The 14,909-nt window shown below is 46.5% G+C and overlaps 1 protein-coding gene across 1 annotated transcript in view; it reads left to right on the top strand.

Moving 5' to 3' along the window:
* LOC146080772 (dynein axonemal heavy chain 5-like) overlaps nt 1-14,909 on the top strand; it is a 357,582-nt gene that overhangs the window by 188,259 nt on the left and 154,414 nt on the right. The window contains exons 48-51 of the mRNA XM_083188420.1: nt 676-987; nt 12,928-13,017; nt 13,719-13,955; nt 14,528-14,695. Of these exons, the coding sequence (XP_083044546.1) occupies nt 676-987; nt 12,928-13,017; nt 13,719-13,955; nt 14,528-14,695 (807 nt within the window). The remainder of the gene's footprint in view (nt 1-675; nt 988-12,927; nt 13,018-13,718; nt 13,956-14,527; nt 14,696-14,909) is intronic.

Raw genomic sequence — 14,909 nt, forward strand, 5'->3', positions numbered from 1 at the left:
GCTAACTCGAAGCGTGGCGAGGGGCGGCGGTACGCGTCCTCCAACCTTTTCATACCCCCACTATCCACGTCGGCGTGGAGTTGATTTTATATAGAGCCCGAAGCATGGTGAGCGTACGCGGAATATATGTGAAGTCATCCGAGTCCCCTCGCGGGGCTCGCTGCGCTCGCCACGATTCTGGCTCGGTGGCTTGCTGCGCTCGCCACACTATATAAAATCAACTTCATGCCCACGTGGATAGTGGGGTTATGAAAAGGTCAGAGGACGCGTACCACCGCCCCTCACGGGCTCGCTGCGCTCGCCACGCTTCGGGTTGGCGTTGATTGTGGGGTGGCGTTACCCATCAAGGTGGGTGTACAATCAAAAATTGGGTCTGGGTGGGCATTTAACATCTGGGTGCCTGTATGATTAAAAATCGAGTCCAATCGCGTTGCATCGCATGCGATGACATCGCATACGATGCGATGCAATTTTTTGGTTGTACAATGCCCTACGATGAAAAATGTGGGCGCCGTGATAATACACAAGTACCTATGATTCTTTAAGTTTAATATGTATTCCAACATAACTGTTTTTTTCTGTTTTATTCATACCTCTTTGCATTGTTACTTTCTAACACAAAAGAAATTAATGCATGCAATACACAATATATTAATATGTATATATTTTTACCAGGGAGAACATATATGGATTGTATTGGATGGTCCTGTAGATGCAATATGGATTGAAAATTTGAATTCTGTCCTTGATGACAACAAGACTCTCACCTTGGCTAATGGGGATCGTATCCCAATGGCTCCCAACTGCAAAATTGTGTTTGAACCTCACAATATTGATAATGCCTCTCCGGCCACAGTATCCCGCAATGGCATGGTGTTCATGAGTTCATCGGTGCTGGACTGGAGACCTGTACTAAAGGCCTGGCTTCAAACACTGCCTGCTGTTCATCAGGAGGTCCTATGGAAGTGCTTTGAAAGTGTCTTTCAGGTATACACCACCAAAACATGTCTGACACAAGATTCCTTAAAATGGCATTACATGCTTATGCAATCTTAACATAAAATGTACAGGTTACCTACTAAGTCAAAATACATGTATGCTAGGAGGTGCATTTTTTTAAAACCCTCCCATGCAAAAATAATTAGATTTACTAAAAATAACACTATTTTTGACCGATGTTTATTATCAGGCTATACACTTTAAACATTTTTTTTGGGGGGGGGAGGGGTCTTCATACACTGACACATGGGTTCCAGGATACGTATGCATACCCATGCATACAGATGTAGCGCCGCTCATCCAGCCTACCTATGGCGATTGTACTGCCAGCCCGCCATGGCGGACCACGGCGCACAGCGTCGCAATACATTTTAAAAGCTTGGCGATTCGCAGTGGCGTCTCTGGATGAGTGCAATGCCAGTGATCATCCACCAGATGTCATTTTTTGAAATCTTCATTGCGCATGCGTGAAATGTGTGTTGCAACGCGTGCATGAAGCGCAGGAACTAAAGTACTTTGCTACTATTGTACTGTCCAGTAAGCTGTACTGTATTGTTCTGTAGATAGTGTACACACTAATAAATAACATTACATTGAATTGCGTACAGTATCATTACACTACTTTATAACTTGGTACAGGCAAGGGCAAGTTTCAGTATGCTGTAATGTGACGCTAATGCGTCTCATTGGTTTCATCGAAAGGTGATGGGATGAATCTGGGTGGATCCTGAGTTTGAAGTACTGTACAGTACTTGTTTTTTTTCCAACACATGTACAGTAGGTTAGTACAGTACTGTAGTTTTAACACACACACACACAAAAAAACTGTGCCTCCCTATAAAACTTTCCGTGCGTCTGAATTTGCACGGATGCTAGTGCATCTACACGGGCTCTACACTGGAGCGGCATGGACGCTAATGCGTCTCATTGTTTTGTTCTAAAGGTGGCCACATTTTGGTTTCAAGACATTCACAGTAAGTTACTGTACTGTATATTTAAAAAAAAAATCCTGCTTCCCAATAAAGCTTTCTGTGCGTCTGCACGAGCCCGGATGCTAATGCGCCTAATTGTTTAGTTCAATACTGCACAGTAGGTGCAGCTAGGATGCTAATGTGTCTCATTGTTTTGTTCAATAGTGTGAGCATCTCAGACAATTGTGATTAGCGCTGTTAGAGGTAAAGCACTGTAATGTACAGTATTCAACTCGTCGACTCCCGCCTCCCTTGTTGTTCTTTTTTTTTTACTACACTAATGCCCCAATGTTCTACTGTACACTGCTTTAATGCCCCAATGTTCAAAATATTCAGCATCAGCTACGTGAATGTAAATATTTGCCTATAGGATCATTACACTACACAGCCCATTTGCTCGCAGCGATGTTCATGGGCGTCTCATTGTAAGCGCGCTCCGTTCGACAAATGGTGGGGTTCCATTGGCACAGTACAGTATATCACTCCGACACTAGATTGAGGGAGCATTAGCCACCCAGTGGTGGCGGATTGTATTGCATGGTGTGTGCCCACGCCCCTTCGCGGATGGGAGTGCAAAAAGAAAATTTTTACACCAGAATCTCCGCCACGGCGAGCTGGCGGAAATGATGAGAGGCGCTCCATCTGTACCCATGTGTTATCATGGCTCTAAGGGCAGTAACCATCATAAAGCAAGAGGAGATTTTAAAGACATTGACAGATAAAACATGTATCCTTCCTATTCCTCAATGGGCTGTGGGTACCGGGCTGATAAATGGTGTAAAAATTAGAAAAACCATTGAAGAACAGGAGGAAACAAACCAGCACCAAGCTCTTGGTGGGGACAAAAAGATTAGAGATACAGTATATTGCAGTAAACTTGTGCACAGTGTTGATGCTATAAGAAGAAATATGTGTTTTATGGGCCGGTTTTAGTGCTGAGATAATTAATATTCCGTACTTATGGAAAAGATACAGAATTGTATATCATTACTATTTATCATGCTTAGGCTGCTCTGGAAGCCCTGGAAAAGACATCCCTGCCCTGTGATGAAGTTTCGGAAGTCCCCCTCCGCTTAACGACACAGTTAAACATAAGTGATATCACCTTGGTAAATTTACTAACACCACCATCCTCACAGAGGTCTATAGGGCTGGTGTCAGGTCCTGATTAAGTGTACCACCCCCCTTTTCCCCAGGACCCAGTTCTTTAGGCAACAGCCTGATCAGCATATTGCTTGATCAGACCCTGGTGGTTAGAAAATGATCCTCACTGTAAGCAAACTTTATCTAACATATGCTGTGCTTGTCAGGGGCTGGCTGGCAACTTTCAGCCTGGGGGGCAACACAAGCAAGTGGCCCACCACCATCGCCATAGTTTCCCCACCCTAACCTCTCCCCTCTAGTATGCAGCAAGGATTAAACAATCACTCCCCCACAAGCAGTGCATGCCGAAGGCACGTTGCAAAAATTTACACTGTAATGCGCATTACACATAATGCCACACACCATAATGCCCATTACACATAAAGCCAACACCATAATACCCATTAAACATAATGCCACACACCATAATGCCCATCAAACATGTCACACACCGTAATGCCCATCAAACATAATGCCACACCGTAATGCCCATTACACATAATGCCAACACCGTAATGCCCATTACACGTAATGCCCATTGCACATAATGCCACACACTGTACTGCCCTGTCACGAGATGGGTGTGTGGAATCAGTCGTGACTGGAGTGGTCAGATGATGGATTTGATGGTGTTGTGCGGATCTCAGGAAGAGAGGCGTGACCAGCAGGAGATGGGTTAACACGAACAGGTTTATTGAATGAACTCATACAACGGATAAAATAACCAGGTTCAATAATTCTTTGAGTGGACAAAATAATAAATAGATGCAAGTCTCTGATAAATAGCAAAAAGATGGCAGTCCTTTGCAAAATAAACAAGATGGCAGTCCTTTGCAAAATAAACAAGAATACGTGCAGGAAATTCGGAGAGGACAAGGTAATGTTCAGGATTTGAGTTTAAAGAAAAAGAAGGATACCTGAAGATTGGATGATTGGATGATTGAGAATTGGATGGTTGGATGACTGAAGATTGGATGGTTGGATGACTGAAGATTGGATGACTGAAGATTGGATGGTTGGATGGTTGGATGACTGAAGATTGGATGGTTGGATGACTGAAGATTGGCTGACAGCTGCTGGGATCAAGATATAGCTGGACCAGAGTTGGTGAACTGTAAGCACTGTAGAGCTGACTGGAGAATAACCAGAGACTGGCCCGGAGTTGGAGGATTGCAGTGTAGCAACTGATGAGGGTCAGGATACAGCTGAATGGCAGGATTACTGGAAGCTTCACAGCAGAGATGTAGCACACAATAGCTGGGTGCAGGACAGGAAACTGTGGAGTACCTGGTATCAGGACGTGGTAGCGACTTTGCTGAGAGCAACCTCTTAGTCCAGGAGCTGAATATTTAAACCCCTTGCCTTGCACCGATTGGATGAATAGCCAGGCAGCAACTGCAATAGCAGAAATGGACTCTGAATGGGACAATCAGTGCACAAGAGGAGAGCTAGCATGGGCTTCACCAAACAGGGAACCAAGGAGTTAATGGCTGATCAGGAGACTCTGGGCTAGCTAGAGTTCTCACAGGTGTGCAATTATCAGCACACAGACATTCATTGAGTGTATGGCAGCAGAAGTGGAGGCTGTAATATCCTGAGAAAGCAGCAACTGGAGAGAACATGCTGAACAAACATGCAGAAATAACTAGGTATGTGACAGTACCCCCTCCTTCATGGGTGGACTCCGGACACCCTTACTGGCACTTCAGGAGTCTTGAAACGATATCTCAGACGGATTAACTGGAACCACTATTAAAGAAAATCTTGAGATCTGAATTTCTTCTGAAGTGAAATCAGGATCTGCGACGATTCTTTTTCTTCTTATGAGAACGTCTTGATCTTCCAGAGGGAGGTGGAATATTAAGTTTAGAGAAACATTTATCAGGTAACACAGGGCCTCCAAGGAAAGGAGAAACATCATAATCGGAGTCAAATTCTGAGTCTGAGTCTAGATTGGGAGTTGAACTTTGGCCCTTTTTCATAGATTGGTAACTTTCTGGTGAATTGCTGAGGTAACATGCAGCAGAAGAACCGATACATATTGTGGGAATTGAAGAGTTGGGATATTGATCAGAGGAAGAAAGCAGTGAACTTGAAGGTCTAAGCAGATCAACACCATGGGATAAGGAGGTGCAGCCGATTCTCAAGTCCATAGATGATGATTCTGGAGGATCATGGTTCTTAAAGGTTTTGAAGGCTTCAGTTTCTTGATCCTTGGATTCTTGAGATTGTGAAGATGGCAAAGGATGAGAGGTCTGGGCAACTAGCGAGCCTTTAACTGGATAATTAGAGTGCTTTGTGGAACTCACATGGGATGCCTTTGGACCAAACCTTTTACAAACGGCTGCAGTGAAGGTCTTTAAGTTATATAGCACAGGATCATTGGATTCCAAGAGTGGATTTGCCCACTCCAGCGCTTCACCTCTGAAGGCCAGAAATAAGTATCTAACTATATTGGTTGGAGTAATACCGCAGGTTGGGTTTGACTCCATCATGGACAGATATCGGTGAACTAGGATACTGTATTGCTGGAGATCACCATCGAAGTTTACAGGAGAGGAGTCGTCGGGGAGTAACGCAGTGTCACTTGATGGTTTCACTGAAGAACTTGTGTCTGCTTTCGGTTCTCCCGGTTGGGAAAGAGCACTTACACGTTCCGTGGCTGTACATACTGATGGCTGGGTTAACATCCCAGACTGCTTCGACAGGACCAGACCTGTGGATAGTTTCAACTGAGCAAGAGACTCGGAAGACTTTGACAGGGCTATGGTCTCGGATGGTTTTGGCAGGGCAGGCACCTCAGATTCCTCAGAGAAGGCAGGAACCACAGGAATGGCTGGAACAACCTCAGGCCCAAAGGCCAGGGTAGAAGTAACCTCAGACCCGGAGGCCAGGGCATTTGTGTCCTCAGGCCCGAAGGCCAGGGCAGTAGTGTCCTCAGGCCCGAAGGCCAGGGCAGTAGTGTCCTCAGGCCCGAAGGCCAGGGCAGTAGTGTCCTCAGGCCCGAAGGCCAGGGCAGTAGTGTCCTCAGGCCCGAAGGCCAGGGCAGTAGTGTCCTCAGGCCCGAAGGCCAGGGCAGTAGTGTCCTCAGGCCCGAAGGCCAGGGCAGTAGTGTCCTCAGGCCCGAAGGCCAGGGCAGTAGTGTCCTCAGGCCCGAAGGCCAGGGCAGTAGTGTCCTCAGGCCCGGAGGCCAGGGCAGTAGTGTCCTCAGGCCCGGAGGCCAGGGCAGTAGTGTCCTCAGGCCCGGAGGCCAGGGCAGTAGTGTCCTCAGGCCCGGAGGCCAGGGCAGTAGTGTCCTCAGGCCCGGAGGCCAGGGCAGTAGTGTCCTCAGGCCCGGAGGCCAGGGCAGTAGTGTCCTCAGGCCCGGAGGCCAGGGCAGTAGTGTCCTCAGGCCCGGAGGCCAGGGCAGAAGTGTCCAAAGGCCCAAAGGCTAGGGCCGACATATCAGACTCTCCTCCTGGGTCCTGGATACACAAGACCCCCTCCTGGGGCTGGACACTCGGATTCACCCCCTCCTGGGGCTGGACACTCGGATTCACCCCCTCCTGGGGCTGGACACTCGGATTCACCCCCTCCTGGGGCTGGACACTCGGATTCACCCCCTCCTGGGGCTGGACACTTGGATTCACCCCCTCCTGGGGCTGGACACTCGGATTCACCCCCTCCTGGGGCTGGACACTTGAAATCCCATTTTGGGGATGAACACAGGAACCCCTCTTCTGGGACTGGAGACAGTGAACCCCCTCTTGGGGCTGGAGACAGTGAACCCCCTCTTGGGGCTGGAGACAGTGAGCCCCCTCTTGGGGCTGGAGACAGTGAGCCCCCTCTTGGGGCTGGAGACAGTGAGCCCCCTCTTGGGGCTGGAGACAGTGAGCCCCCTCTTGGGGCTGGAGACAGTGAGCCCCCTCCTGGGGCTGGAGACTGAGAGCCCCCTCCTGGGGCTGGAGACTCTGGACCCCCTTCTGGGGCTGGATACAGCAGACCCCTTCTTGAGACTGGAGATGCTGAACTCCCCTCTGGGGCTGAAAAGGCTGAACCCCCTCTTGGGGCTGGAGACGGGATACTCGTTCTGAATCTTTAGCACAAGATACCCCTGCTGGGGCTGCGGTATTGGACAACCCTCCTGAGGTTGATAAGACGGACACATGCTTTTGGGCAGAAAATCCTGAGACACCACTTCCAGTAATGGATACAGGAACCTTCCCAGGAGCTCTGTGGACAGCAGTAAAACCGTGTTTGGCCAAGATGATCTTTGTTCTAGGGCCCCAAGTATTAACTCGGTTTTCTCTCTGAGCTGTAACGGGAGGAATCTCCCCATTTCTGGGCAGACGGAGGGAACAATCTCCTATGAAATGATCTGAACCACCACAATAGAAGCACAGGTCTAGCTGCCTGCGCCGTTGACGTTCCTCCTCAGACAGCTGGGCTCGTGGTCTGCTTTGTGGTATGTCCTTAAAAGGCTTATGAGAGGATTTCTCAGGAGTACTTGGAAGTGTAGTGGAAGGTCCTTTGAGCACAGTTCCACTGGAAAGGGGTACCAAAGAACTGTCCAACAAGGTGGAGACTACAGAAAAAATTTTAGACGGTAATTCCTGTAGTTTAATCAGTAACTGGTGGAAAACCTTTAATGTCTCTGATTTTGGCTCTTTAAAGGTCCAAGCAGAACCAAATTCCTGATGGGAATGCAACAGACTTATGACAGGCCTGCTATTCACAGAAGTCTCATCATCCTCCCTTGGAGTAGCCAGGTAGTCAGGAGGTAGAGATGATGAGGCCAAATGACATGCGGCTGCAGAAACAGATGTGACACGTGAGGATTCATTAGCTGGCAAGGATTGCTGCAGCTTACAAGAACAACCAGATAAGTCTTGCCAGAACTTTGTGAGTAAGAACTGAAGATCAATCTGTCTCTCCATGCTGGCACCAGGATCTAGACAACCCACACTTCTCACACTCTGGTCACTGACCAAGTCCATGTGCTCTCAGCAAACGGTCACGAGATGGGTGTGTGGAATCAGTCGTGACTGGAGTGGTCAGATGATGGATTTGATGGTGTTGTGCGGATCTCAGGAAGAGAGGCGTGACCAGCAGGAGATGGGTTAACACGAACAGGTTTATTGAATGAACTCATACAACGGATAAAATAACCAGGTTCAATAATTCTTTGAGTGGACAAAATAATAAATAGATGCAAGTCTCTGATAAATAGCAAAAAGATGGCAGTCCTTTGCAAAATAAACAAGATGGCAGTCCTTTGCAAAATAAACAAGAATACGTGCAGGAAATTCGGAGAGGACAAGGTAATGTTCAGGATTTGAGTTTAAAGAAAAAGAAGGATACCTGAAGATTGGATGATTGAGAATTGGATGGTTGGATGACTGAAGATTGGATGGTTGGATGACTGAAGATTGGATGATTGGATGACTGAAGATTGGATGGTTGGATGGTTGGATGACTGAAGATTGGATGGTTGGATGACTGAAGATTGGCTGACAGCTGCTGGGATCAAGATATAGCTGGACCAGAGTTGGTGAACTGTAAGCACTGTAGAGCTGACTGGAGAATAACCAGAGACTGGCCCGGAGTTGGAGGATTGCAGTGTAGCAACTGATGAGGGTCAGGATACAGCTGAATGGCAGGATTACTGGAAGCTTCACAGCAGAGATGTAGCACACAATAGCTGGGTGCAGGACAGGAAACTGTGGAGTACCTGGTATCAGGACGTGGTAGCGACTTTGCTGAGAGCAACCTCTTAGTCCAGGAGCTGAATATTTAAACCCCTTGCCTTGCACCGATTGGATGAATAGCCAGGCAGCAACTGCAATAGCAGAAATGGACTCTGAATGGGACAATCAGTGCACAAGAGGAGAGCTAGCATGGGCTTCACCAAACAGGGAACCAAGGAGTTAATGGCTGATCAGGAGACTCTGGGCTAGCTAGAGTTCTCACAGGTGTGCAATTATCAGCACACAGACATTCATTGAGTGTATGGCAGCAGAAGTGGAGGCTGTAATATCCTGAGAAAGCAGCAACTGGAGAGAACATGCTGAACAAACATGCAGAAATAACTAGGTATGTGACACTGCCCATTACACATAAAGCCAACACCCATTAAACATAATAATGCCTTTTACAGCTTATACCACATAACTGCTGCTTACCTACATGTTCACTGTCAGAGGTATATTGCTCGTTGTCACGGTTACATGCTTATTGCCATGCAGTTTATGTACATATGACAGATGCAGTATGTGTATATATGAGAAAGGTAGTGTATGAATAAATATATGTATGGAAGCAGTGGATGGATGTATGAATGGGTATATACTGTATGAGAGGCAGTAAATGGATGGGGGGACATACAGTAAAGGGGGGGGGGTCAGCCTGGGGGACGTACAATGAAGTGGGTCAGGCTGGGGGACATACAAAGGGGGGCAGGCCTGTTGCATAGTATATTTCATCTTCCAACAGCGTAACCCTCTCTGTATTTTTTTTATTTATTTATTAGCAGTTTCTTTACAGAAATGAATATGTGGGGTGCTGAGAAGAGGGTATTTGGGGGAGCAGGGGCGGTATTCTGCAGCTTTGCCTGGGGTGTCTATAACCCTTGCACCAGCCCTGCCTCTGTCACCACTGAACCTCTCCATCCCACTGCACCTCTACACCCGTTACCCCTGCACTTCGCCCCATGTCACCGCTGCACAGCCCACATACACCCCTTAACAGCAATCACCATACTCCTATACCCTTACATCCACACACTACTACTGCCCATGTCTTCCCACATGCACCCCATACCCCTCTACCCCCAACATACCCTACTCCCCCCATCTCCTACCAACACTCTATATACCACTACCCCCAACACATTCTGCACTTCAGTTCCTGTCCCCCAATACACACCCCATAATAACCCTCTATCCTGGCCACAGACACATTCCACTGACTGTCCCCAACATACACATGCCATAAACCCCCCCCCCCTCTCCATCCCATATGACCATCTGAGAGTCCCTAACATTCCTATACACATCCCATAACACTCCTTGCCCCCTTTCTTCATATATTGTACCACATTACCTCCTTTATATGTGGTCCCTTCTGGTAGCCACATTGTGGGAGCCGGGCAGGAGGAGGTTAGCTGCGGCGGGCGGCTGGCAGCTGGATCTGTTCACCGTCCTGCAGCCTGCGCAGGCCCAGCGCAGGCTGTACAATCACAGACAGGTGCAACGGCGGCTGTGACCGCTGTAACTGGGCTGGGAGAGCGGGCGGGAGGGGGGGGGCGCTGAACTTTAGTAGTAAAAAAAATAAAAACGGACAGAAACGTTTGCCGCCCCTGTGGCTATGGGTTCCTTACATAGCGCGCCAGCGCTACCCGAATCCACACTTCCAGGTAGCGCTGGCTGCACTGACAGACACTAGAGGTGTGGCAGTACCTCTAGTGTCTGTCTCCTCCAAGTCGGCGGACATTTTTGGAGGGGCCGTCGCCTTACAGAAGGCTGACTGCGGTTGGACCCGGAGGCAGAGGCGGCAGCGGTGACATGATGCATTGCACACAGCCGGCCCAGCCCCAGCAAGTAGCTACCGGCCCGGGGGCATTTGGCATCCTGCCCCCCGGCCCAGCCCGCCCCTGGTGCTTGTATACATCATACTTGCCTACCCCTGTTCCATGGACCCACAAATTGCCGCTTTTGCCTGCCAAGGGGCTGTGGCTTGGTGAATTCAGCATCATCCCGTCCCCCTGACACGCAGTATCTGTTCTCCTCTCCAGGCTTCTGTGCGAGAGAAATAAAAGTAGGCAAGAATGGTATATATAGGAGCTGGGTGAAGATATGCAACGATTAACATCAACAGAACACAAAACACAAAAAATTAGCTGTAGGGGCATTCCATGAAAATGATCTTTTCACTTAACATTTATTACCAGTTTTCATGACCAGATTTGCATCAAAATTAACCCAGAGAAAAAAATTATGCCCCAGACTGGCAAGCCCGAAAAATTCTCAGGATTTCCGTTGTTTAGCACCGGGCAGCGTCACTGAGCTGATCGACTCAGCGGCAGTACTGCCTGGCTCCGGATGCTCGGTCGCGCACGCCCCCCCTCCCCCCCCCCGCCCAGGCTGTGCGACAGTCTGCGACATGACTGGCCCCAGGAGACAGAGTAGAGGTTTTTTTTAGGGAGTGCTCCCCCTAAAAAACTAGCCCAGTGGGGAGTGCTACCTAAAAAAAAAAACACACCACTGAAGCGGTTAAAACATTTCATGTACCCCACAAACAACATTTACTTTACACATAATATTAAAAACACATGCTCAAAAAATATATTTAACGTGATATTTTTAGTCAAAATGTAATGTTTGTTATCATGGAATGACATTGTAACTATATGATAGGCACATTGGTTACTGTTTCTGTAACCATGTTCTAAGGCAGTGATGGCTAACCTTGATACTCCAGCTGTTGTTGAAATACACATCCCAGCATGCCCTGCATCAGTTTTAGCATGGCCAAATATTAAAACTGTAGCAGGGCATGCTGGGATGTCATACCTCCCAACACTCACGATTTCAGCGGGACAGTCCCGATTACCGGGTCCTTTCCCGCTGTCCCACCCGCGGCCGGAGGTGTCCCGCTGCGGGGGGCAGTTGGGAGCCCCCCCCAATTCAACAGAATAGACGCTGTGCGCATGCGCACAGCGTCTATTCCCGGATGAAAACGGGGACGTGGCTCATTTGCATAAGCCACGACCCTCATTTACATAAGCTGCAGCCCTTTTTGGATGAAGCCGCGCGAGTGTCCCTATTTCTGCAGCTACAAAGTTGGGAGGCATGGGATGTATAGTTCAACAACAGCTGGAGTGTCAAGGTTAGCCATCACTGTTCTTAGGACTAATAAGCTATGTGGGTAGCTATAAGAAATGCTAGTAATAGCAGCTAGTCCTGGCACATTAAGCCCTGTACTGTATGGCAGTCATTATGTACTTTACTGTGTGCCAACCATTGCCCTGTCAGACAACTTCTGCCATCCTGTGTGCCAGTCACTGTTATGCCTGTCCTATGTTCCAGTCAACTAATAACCTATAATCCTGTATGTCAGACACTCTAATGCCATGTCCCCCCCCCCCCTTCAGACACTCATGCCCTGTTTTGTGTGCCAGTCACAGAGCGTTATTGTGCAACAGGGACACAGCACGCAGCCTAATTTCTCCTTCCTGTTGCAGACCTAACTAATCAACTAATCAACTGACTCCTATGTGGCATTTTCTGTGTCTACTACAGTCTATAAAATGATAGAAGCTGAGTAGGCAACTACTTTTTTTTTAAAATGTACCTTTTTTCCCAATGCTTGATACTTACTGCTCTCTAATGTGTTATCATATATAATATTACTTATACTTGGACATTAAAGTTATACAAGAGCCAGATGATATCTGGCTGTCTGAAGTGACAGCGGTAAATTCATGTGATTGAAATATTATATAGTATAATTTGATTGATGAATAAATTGTCTACTAAACTCCTTTTATTTTTGTTGAAATATGTTATAAGGAAGTGAAATATAGCAATTGAAGTTTGCCAATTGTATAATTCAATTCAGTCTTTTAAAAAATGTTTTAATAAAGCTCCTAATGCTTAAGTGAATGGAGCACCTTGAAACCTCTCTATCAAACATTCCACTGTTACTTCTCTCATTGTTCCAATGAATGGAGTATTATCCAGACTAATGACCCTGTAGAAGTGATAAAAAGAACAGGACCGACCGAGAGAAAACCAACCTCATCTTACAGTTTTACTTTGTTCCATTTTTTCTATAGGATTTGATCAATTTTGTCTTTACTGCTGTGTCTCCAAAGATGCCAATATTGGAGTGTATGTATACTAAGCAAGCTATTGATCTTCTTCAGGTAAGGACATAAAGTTTATCTAGGAAGTTACTGACCTTTATACATTAAATACTAAACATACATTATATATATAAATAACCACATTTATTGGACTTATGGCTAATAAGCACATTGGATAACTCCAGGGCCGGCAACAGAATTTTTGTGGCACTTAAAACGCTAACAACCCCCTTTTGTTAGAACATAAACTGGATGCACTGTGGCCTGCGCTCTTTACCATTGACATGCTTTTTCACCCCTCAGCTTGGGCTTTATCACACTGGCGCACTCCCTGCGTGTCATTAATGGCCCCCTCCTTGTCCTGCATGTCCAGATGAGGGAGGTCCTCATTAATGAGTTCATACTGCAGCGGCAGCATGGCCATCGCTCCCCCGATGTCACTCACCTCGGAGCCATCATTGGCAAGTGTGTACGCCAATGCCGGCAACACCCCCTTCCCTATGGGCCCCCCGCAGCAGATGATATTGGCGCCAGTGGGGTCACCTAGTGTGTATGGGGCTTTACAGAGGCTAAACCTCTCCATTTCAATTTTGCAAATTTAAAATTTGATATTTACATCTTGATTGCTGAATTTTTGTGACCTTCTAAAAGACTCCTATTAGACAACACTCTTAAGAAAGGCTCCAAACAGGAATTCCTTCATAATGTACAATTTATATACTGTTCTAATGTATCTCTAATGACTGACTTCTTTCTTCTAGGGTCTCCTCTCTGACAAGGAGGAGAAACAGCCCAGCCAGGAACATGTGGCCCGGCTCTTTGTGTTTGCAGTGATGTGGTCAGTGGGAGCCTTGTTGGAGCTTGAGGATCGTATGAAGATGGAAAACTTTCTCCGTATGCATCAGGCCCCTCTCCAACTTCCTTCTGTTAATGGAGATGAAACTATTTTTGAATTTGCTATTAATGAATCTGGACAGTGGGAACACTGGTCCAAAAAGGTCAGTAATTTTGCAGAAAAAATGATTTCTTCTGCTTATATCTTGTTTATTTGTATTATGTATGAGATAATACATATCCCAGTTATTGTAGATCTAACTATATTCTATAATCTGAAGGAATATCAGCATTTTTAATCCATGTCTAATATTATCCACGTTAAAACCAAAATTGGTTTGCAGCTTTTAGAACCCATTAGGAATTTAAAAGTAGTACAATTTATGCGCCTACATACACACTAAACATGAAGATGCAAGCCAAGTTAGCACCACACATAACAATAAACCTATTAAAACAGCAGTATACAATCCATTTATGCATCACAGTTTGATCAAATTAATTGTATTTCTTAATAGTATGGAAATCCTCTGTAATGGTTGTAATTGTAACTTAGCTTTGTAGACATTATTTGATTATTTGTCAGGATAAATACTGTGACGTAAACTAGCATTGTTAGTAACCCATAAAATTACTGAGCAGATAATCATATTTCCCATTATCACCACTGTTTTAAGTAAAAATGTATTTTTGTGTCCTGGAACAGAATGTGTAATTTGCCTTTCCCCCCACACAGGTTCCTGAATTTATTTATCCAAAAGACTCAATACCAGAATATGCTTCAATCCTTGTTCCCAATGTTGATAATGTTCGAACAGATTTCCTTATGAATACCATTATGAAGCAAGGGAAAGCTGTTTTACTCATAGGTGAACAGGGCACAGCCAAGACTGTCATGATTAAGGTAAGTGACACTGACATTTGTCTTACATAGTTAGTGGACCTTGCATCTAGAGGCAGATTTTTCACAAGGCGACCTAGGCGCCTGCCTAGGGTCCAGGAGGTCCCACGGGGCCCCATAAAGATGGCGTCTAAAACGTTCCCATAGGAGTATTGCACGATTACCACATGACGTTATGACATCAAATGGATCTGCCCACACTCCCAAAGTCCCTTTG

The sequence above is a fragment of the Crinia signifera genome, chromosome 5 (genome assembly GCF_055691185.1).
Source record: "Crinia signifera chromosome 5, ASM5569118v1, whole genome shotgun sequence".
NCBI lineage: Eukaryota > Metazoa > Chordata > Amphibia > Anura > Myobatrachidae > Crinia > Crinia signifera.